General features: G+C 34.6%; 1 protein-coding gene across 2 annotated transcripts; it reads left to right on the top strand.

Moving 5' to 3' along the window:
* Window positions 1-2,437: 2,437 nt before the first annotated feature.
* Window positions 2,438-8,210, top strand: LOC105457830 (rho GDP-dissociation inhibitor 1). Of its 2 annotated transcripts, XM_011702721.1 has the most exons (5): window positions 2,438-2,594; window positions 5,080-5,265; window positions 5,905-6,129; window positions 6,232-6,240; window positions 6,316-8,210. In XM_011702721.1, exons 2-5 carry the CDS (start codon window positions 5,082-5,084, stop codon window positions 6,513-6,515), a joined length of 618 nt encoding a protein of 205 aa, XP_011701023.1. In that variant the 5' UTR covers window positions 2,438-2,594; window positions 5,080-5,081; the 3' UTR covers window positions 6,516-8,210. The 2 variants fall into 2 exon arrangements, with proteins under 2 accessions (XP_011701023.1, XP_011701024.1); XM_011702722.1 differs by lacking the exon at window positions 6,232-6,240 and having other exon boundaries at window positions 2,440-2,594.
* The last annotated feature ends 349 nt before the right edge of the window (window positions 8,211-8,559 follow it).

Below are 8,559 nucleotides of genomic sequence, written 5' to 3'. Positions count from 1 at the left end.
TAGAAATTATCGATATATTAACGCAGTGTCCGGTCAATTAGTTTGGTGACTGTATATATATATATTATATATATATATATATATAGTAGAATATAATTATTATAATTATTTTATTATTAATACTCATAACTTGCTATTTTTTTTATATTTATGCAAATTTTACGATAAAGTAACAGTACGTGTCAAAAATTGTGCAGACATAAGGATGCATTCCACTCGCAATGCTTGCATTATTTGTCCTTGTTTAACATTTGACAAACAACAAGAATGAAATGAATTAAAAAATACTGCAAGCACAAAGTGAAATGCATTTTTAGTAAAACTGCTTTTCTTTTAAAGAAATATAGTCGACACATTTGACACAAATCGACACATGTCGATTTCCATTGACATTACAATCTTGTTCAAACTTAATCAACATTTTTTTACTCTTCTTGGGAGGAAAATGTCTGGGAGGAATTCAGTTTGTTTTTGTCTAATTGAATGATTATTAGAATGCATCTGCAAACCATCTCTTAGGACTTCGTTTGACTATACATATACAAATAAAATACAAGTGTGCTAATCTATGTTGATTTGTGCTTCCTACAAGGAAAGCAGCCTAAGACATCTTTTATATTATTAATAGCATTGTTATTTATTTATTAACGGGAAATATAATTTTATAAGAGTGTCAATAAATGTGATTTGTTTATTTGAATTTCTTAGATTAAACATTTTCGAATAGTTCAAAATCTTAAAAATTCAAATCCAAATCAAATCTTACTTAATTTAACTTAATTTAATTCATATTCGAATAGTTTGCACATCTTTACTTTGCATCATTTTTTTCATTTTGATGATTTAAGTTATAATTTTTAATTCAATATAAAGTAATTCTTAAGGCGATGCTGGAAGGTCGGAATTACCGACACATTGCAGTCGTAAAGATTTCTCCGAAATGACAGAACGGAATTGAAAGCCCTTTTACAGGATTGAAATAGACATAAAATGTATTGGGGGGACGAAAGAATTTGTAGTTCAAAATGAAAAAAAATTAAAAAATTACATTTTTTGGACTGTACAGCTATCACTTGACGTAAACATTTCATTAGTGTAGAAGTTCTGTAGATCATATGTACAAAATGCTTACGTCCCTCGAATCGGATTACATGAACAAATAATAAACAAAGTCTTTTGAGCTACGATTGAAAGCGTAGAAAAAGAAATATTCACTAAACTGTAATTTATAGTAATTCGTATACGTTTAGCTAAAATACAGAGTGATAAAGACAGCAAAAATTGCGTCTAGCATTTGTATTATTCGTTCATGTAATCTGTGGTGTGAGCGTAAGCATTTTGTACATATAAGCTACAGAACTTTTAATGAAATGTTTAAATCAGGTGATAGCTGTTTTTTAATTTTTTTCGATTTTACTACAAATTCGTCCGTCTCACACCACAATTTTATGTCTATTTCAATCCTGTAAAAGGATTTTCAATTCTGCTCAGTCAATTCGGAGAAATTTACTAAATTGTAATGTGCCGATAATTCCGACCTTTCAGCATCCTCTTAAGTTTAAACTGTTTTTTCCAGATGCATTAAAGCACGTTGCGAAGATCTATCCTGAGCTACTACACCAAAAGTTGCAAAGCTGTCGGTCGAATTTCAGGAACAAAGCAGGAGTAGACGCACTTTTGGAACATTGCCAGAATATATTCAGACAAGATTGAATTTTTTTCTCAAGCAGACGTTTCTGTAATCCGATAGAATAGTGTGTCTTAACAAATATAAGTTAAGTGATCTTCCTAGGTACGAGTTTTTCTATCATATATGTTGAAAAGCATTAAACTGCTTAAATACGACGATATTATTATTGATAGTTTAGGAGCCACTTTATATTACTTGGAAAATATTGAAAATTTATAGCCTATAATGATCTCAATATTAATAATTAATATATATAATATGTAATTAACAATAGTAACTTAATTGTGGAGTGTAAAAATCATTTCAAGTAATCATTTATGCACAACTAGGCTTGGATTAAAAATAGAACAATTATTACGTTAGTCTTCATTTTATCGCAGTCAAAATAAATCTAATTGTAAGAAATAAACTTGGAAAAAGAGTCGACATGAACGGTCGCGGACGTTAACAGATTTTACCGAAGTTAGCCCAAGTCAAAAATTTAGCGCCATAATGTCGGCAGAGAGACGAACGCACGAGAATCGAATACGCGAACTTTCTCGATAAAAAGGAAGAAAGATCTGTTAAACGCCGGAAAACATTCCTCCTCGTGAAAATCTCGGATCGCAAGTAACGGCGATTTTTCCGTTGGACAACTAGATGCGTGGAGGTGCGTTTGCGAGCTACGAAAAGCTCGCGCGACATAACCTCTAAATCTCCGTCCAAGCACGCTTCACGCGGTCGCAGGAAGTACCCGCCCTTCCGTGCGCGCCGCCATGTTGCCCGTGTCTTCCGCTCGGTGAAGCGTGAGGCGGAGGGGCGGACAAACGGGGATTAACAATCGGCCGATAATCCGGTGCGGATTCCCGCGGACGTGAGAAGAGCCGGTTGAGAACTGTCACAAGCTGCCTGTCAAGCCGAGACGGTAAGTGTTAAACGGTGGACGCAGACACCGGGTACCCGGAGTGCGCCGGGTGGGATCGCCATCGCCTCGCGTCCTCCTGTCCGGGTGGTGAGGCAGAGTTTCGGATCGCGGGAGTCTCCGTCTTTCCCGGAGAGACCCCGTCGGACTCGATCGTGTCAGACTCCGTTTCTCGGAGCTGTCGCCTTTCAACCGCGCCGTGTATTGCCCTATATCGTGTCCTCCGGATCCGGAAATAGGGAAAGGACGTAGAGACTAGAGAATCAATCGCAGCCGCCGGTTTTGGTTATATGAGTTACAGAATTTAGCTGCTGCGCGAAAATGTGCGTCGCTCCCGAGCACAACGAGCGAGCAATGGGAGCCGCAATTAGCGTGCTGGAGATCGATCGCGTCAACATTACGCCGAGATTTTGTTTCTGCGAGTGCGAATCGGAAAAAGGAGCATAAAGAAGATGAAAAGAGATAGAGTGAGGGAGAGGGGAGGGGGAGGGGGAGGGGCGCAGAAAGCAGCTGGAAGGAACTTCGACTAATCGTCTTGCTCCACTTCTCAGCGGTTATGCTTTCCTTGTCTGCACTTGATTGCGTCTCTCGTATTTGAAATAAAGCAAGTACATTGTTCTTTGTTCCTCGCAGCTCCGTCTCTGTTACTTTTTATCTTTTCCTTTTCTTCGTCCGACGTGTAATTATATCTATTTTATTTTAAATGTAAAAATATAACGTCACTACAATCAAAAGGAGCAGAACTCCAGTTTCTAGATGAAAAGGGGGGAGGGGGAGTGTCGTCGGAAGGTACGGAAAGTGCAGACCGAAAGAACATCGTCATAAGCTGCGAGATTATTCGATTTGTCGGTCGCACTTCTTTTATCATCGTATCGTCCTTTTTTTCCTTCGAGATTCGCACTCATTTTGTTTCGAAACGAGCGAAACGTGTATATTATCGGAGTAATTAAAACAAGCAGCGATCCAACGCTCTGTTTACTGTCATAAGCGAATTTCCAGAGTCCAATTACACTTTCCGCACCTTGTGCGTTCCTTCTCAAGGCTCGCTTTTTAAACTTTTTGTACCGTTTATCTTAAGTCTGTCACACTACGCATTGGAGATCGAAGATTATAAATTGAAGAGTAGAATTCGACCAATTATATAATTATAATTTTAATTCGTTTCGTTTTGATTGATTAAATTTTGATCTCTAATTTGCAATTCTTAATCTTTAATGCGTATATATTCTGATACGGGCTTTATTAGATTTATCTTTTATAATTGCCCGGGACAAAATTTTTCATATAAGAACATATAAAAATATATAATTATATGTAAAATATGTCCATATATATCCATATGTTTCTTTCCTTTGTAAAATTATTCTTTAATACAAAAAAATGATAATAATAAGAAGGAAACATAAAAAATAATTAAAAGGATAATTTTTAAATTGTTTTTTTTTACAAAAAATCGAGTTTGAAAAAATGAGAAAAATTGGTTATATATAATCATATATAAATGATTAAAAATATACATATATAATTATATATGAATAATAATTTTTTCTCATTTCTTAAAATTGGATTTTTTGTAAAAAAAAACAATACAAAAATTATTCTTTTAATTATTTTTAATGTTTTCTTTTTATTATTATCATTTTTCTTGTATCAAACAATAATTTTACAAAGAAAAGAAACATATGGATATGTATATGGACATATTTTGCATTTAATTATGTATAATTATATATAATTATATATTTTTATATATGTATATATATTTATATATATTCTTATATGAAAAATTTTTTCCCGGTTGAATCTTCTTTATTTTTCATCCCTTATCCTTTTCTCTTCAATATCTAATAATACCTATTTTAGACGTCAAAAAGTATGACACGTACAATACAGCTCTGAAAAATTCTTTTATATATATATACATATACAATACATATATAATATTTCTTTTTCTTTCTCTTTCTCATAACGTCTAGTTGTATACCATTTAATTTAAAATGCGCGGAGGTGTAAAACAGTGTAATTACAAGAGACAGATGCCTCTACGAAGTTAGCCCCCCCACTTTTAGAATTAAATAATTTCGATAGTTGTGCTGAATTGTGCTAGGTTTGTGACCGAGGTTGAGACAGATCTCTTCCTACTCCAATGAGCGTGCATTTGTCTCATTCCAAGTACAGATGGTACAGATTGAAAGATCTCCTGCTAGTTTCTGTCATTATGCGCGGCTGCCCGATCGATTTCTTTCTCTCTCTCTCTCTCTCTCCTTTCTAAAAATATTCTGTCGATATACACGCACACTTTTCCGCTTCGCTATTCGTTGCTACTCGCCGCCGTCATCATTGCCGAATTTCCAAATTCTCGAAGTTTCCACCAACAAATTCTATATCGCGCAATAATACGTATCCTCATTTCTTTTCCGTCTCTCTCTTTTTCTGTCTTTCTTGCAAGTCTTTTTATATATATATATCTTTCCTGGTTTGAACGTAGCGATGTCTGACCCTACGGGTGATCATGTAGATGCGTTGGACGAGGATCCGGATGTGGAGTCCAGTTATAAGCCTCCACCGGAAAAGTCCATCGAACAGATCCTGGAAACGGACAAGGAGGACGAGAGTCTACGCAAGTATAAGGAGACGCTTCTGGGAGAAGCCAAGTCCGGCGGTATCGTAGTAGGTGGGCATTTGTAAATATATATTCAATACCTATATATAATTGTTTGTGTTGAATATTTATAAGTTATCTTATATTTATAAGTTATATTATGCGTTCTGTCCTTTTATCATAGTTGCCGCGTACAATTTTAAAATTTCACAAAGAGATCTGATTTCGCGACAATTCTCGCAAGTTTTATGCAAATTGATTGTGAAATCAGAAATTTTGTATAATATATATTTGTGTAATATATGTATATGTTTTGTATAATATACATATGTATATATGTGTGTGTGTGTATGCGCGTGTGTGTGTTGTGTGTGTGTGAAATTTGAAATTGAATTGCATTAATATTAAAGATGATAAAAAGTGCACACAAGCGCAAGTAAATAAATAGAGCTTTATAATCATTTTTAAGGCAAATAAATAGAAAGAAAAAACGGATTTTTTAATATTATAAAAAATGAAATTTTTTACACACGCACGCACACACACACACACACACACACACACACACACACACACACACACACACACACACACACACACACACACACACACACACACACACACACACACACACACACAAAAGCTCTCTTTGCAATATATAGCAAGAATGACATGACAACATTCTATTAGATAATTATATAATTTTTGTAGATCCTAACGATCCTAGAAAGGTAATAGTAAAGAAATTGGCGCTATGCGTCGTCGATCGACCGGACATGGAGTTGGACCTGACCAGCGATTTATCGCAGCTGAAGAAACAGACGTTTGTCATCAAGGAGGGTGTGAGCTATAGAATCAGGATCGATTTTATTGTGCAACGCGAGATCGTGCATGGATTAAAATACGTTCAAAAGACTTATCGTCTTGGTGTACCTGGTATGGTTTTAATTTTTTTGTTATTCCATTCCTAACAACAATATCATTCTTAATTATAATAAATTCGATTTCTTATGTGTTAATGCTTCTAATGCAAATTAGGAATTACGGGTAAATGGAATATATAATAATTTGATCGTGTAGCGTATGAATGTGGAACTTTATATCTCTGATCTTTTGTTGTAGTTGACAAAATGACGCATATGGTAGGCTCGTATCCTCCTAAAACAGAGATCCAGTCATATACCACTCCAGCCGAGGATGCACCGGCTGGCGTCGTCGCGCGAGGCTCCTACAACGTCAGTTCTCTCTTCACAGACGATGACAAGCATGAACATCTCAAGTGGGAATGGTCGTTTGAGATCAAGAAGGATTGGAAAGACTAAGTCGTCTCCTACTTCACTTGCAACATAGAAACTGGGAGAGGACGATAATTTACAATTCTTAGCCTTATTACACTTTGCGAGTAATAATTAAGGACGCCAAAATGCAGACTTGGATGGATGAATTTTAATATTCTTTAGTTGTGGTTGACGTTGCCATAAGAACTAATTACTTATACATATTTTTAAGTAATAAAAGAGGAAGAGAATATAATCGGTATTTATTAAGTTTTCTTCGTAATTGATTAGATATTTGATTATAGAAATAGATTTTCGAGAATTACGAAGAGTACACACATACACATACAAACACAACACGTTATATTTTAATCACTAGTACAAGCAGACACTAGTAGTAATGATTTAGCGATACATGATGTGAAAAATCGGTATTTCCGGACAAATGAGTATTAGATGCGTAGCGAGTGAAATTTACAATGAATGTTATAGCCAACGGTTGATTCATTATATATAATATATATATTAAATATATTAAAAGTAAAAAATGCTCTAAACTTTAGATATTTGTACAACATGGTTTTCGGAGAGCAATCAGACTCTGCTCAATATTTTGTACATTTATCACATTGACATTCTATACAATGTATAAAATTATGCCAAATATCTATCGTTAAAAAAAAACTGGTAAAAGAGGTTGCAAGAAAAAGCCATAGCGCTTCTATTCTTTACTTCTATATTGAATCTGTAAAAAAACAAATCTTGCGCTCTAAAAGTAGATTTTACATTAACTGCATATATCATATATATTTTATAATTACAGCAATTATACCGACCTCGCAAGCGAAATAGATTCTAGCTATAGATTTCTCGTGAAACACGTGACGCACCTCTTCCAGTTTTCACGGGGACTATTATCGAATAATAATATAAATCCTGCATAAGTGTTTTGTTGTATATTGAAAGTTCCGACAACCATGTTCTTCGTGGAGAGTATATCGTAGCGAATGTGTTAATCGCCAAAGTAAATTAAAGTAAATTAGAATTGAGAAGCATCTCGTAATCATCCCAAAAACGCGCTTATCACATCGACAGCTGATTCATGTAAAAACAAAAAAAAATGTATAACGTACGACCATACATGTAGAGTCTGATGTTTTTTTTTCGATAGTCGTATAACAGTCGGTTGCGTCGGCTAGGATTGCCGTGCATTTGTATAATAATGAGCAATGACGTAAAAAGAAGAATATATTAGAATAAATGTTTTGTATCTTTGTTACGAGCTTCACGAGAGAAACAAGTAGATCGAGAATAGTTACCTCATTGGAGAAAGTGACGTAAAGTATATTGATATATGCCTAGATAAAATCAAGTCTCGCATTTTTTCATTCAGAAAATTGTCATATTTTTCCATTTAACGTATAACGTGTTCCGATTGTGCCCTCGCGCGTGTCTCTTATATCGCCAAATAGGAGTCCCCCAAGTTTCCTTCACGGCTTTCTTTCCTTTTATACATTTTTTCGTATTTGAAGAGAGAAAGGAAAAGAGAGAAAGAGAAAGAAAGAAAGGGAGTACGCATCTTAGAATTGTCTGGAATTAAATTAAACTTAGGATTTGTGTGTACTCCATCGTGCTTTGTATACCAAGTGTATTCATTTGTTATTATGTGGCGCAATATATCTATATTGTACGCGGCGAATGCGATTATTGTATAGCAAAAATATACAATTTATGTCAATATTTCTTTCGTCTCCTTTTTTTATCTGTCAACGTTATATACTGTTATAGTTTTACATACGATTTTTCTTTATCTTTTAGAGATATGGATTAACGGGATATACCTTTTAATTTTCTTACATTTATTACATTTAAGAATTTTCAAAAAACTGAATGAATGGTGTAAAACTTGTGATACGAACTGCGCGATTTGTTCAGAACTAATCGAAAGATGATTCTTTGAAAATACATAACATACTTCATCGTGCTTTTATTTTTAGAACAAGTCACGTCAATCGATACTCGATACTTGCTCCGTCGCCGAATCTTCTATAAATATCTTTCGATACTTGAGGTAAATTAGGAATTGTTA

The sequence above is a fragment of the Wasmannia auropunctata genome, unplaced genomic scaffold (assembly GCF_000956235.1).
Source record: "Wasmannia auropunctata unplaced genomic scaffold, wasmannia.A_1.0 LD335009.1, whole genome shotgun sequence".
NCBI lineage: Eukaryota > Metazoa > Arthropoda > Insecta > Hymenoptera > Formicidae > Wasmannia > Wasmannia auropunctata.
Note: the sequence above shows the minus strand (reverse complement) of the source record. Positions and strands in the feature narration are given on the sequence as shown.

Bases quoted from the DNA above. Each gene is read 5' to 3' on its own strand.
- LOC105457830 (XM_011702721.1), top strand. From the start codon at position 5,082: ATGTCTGACCCTACGGGTGATCATGTAGATGCGTTGGACGAGGATCCG. The intron at 5,266-5,904 runs GTGGGCATTTGT...TAATTTTTGTAG, and splicing joins GTCCGGCGGTATCGTAGTAG to ATCCTAACGATCCTAGAAAG.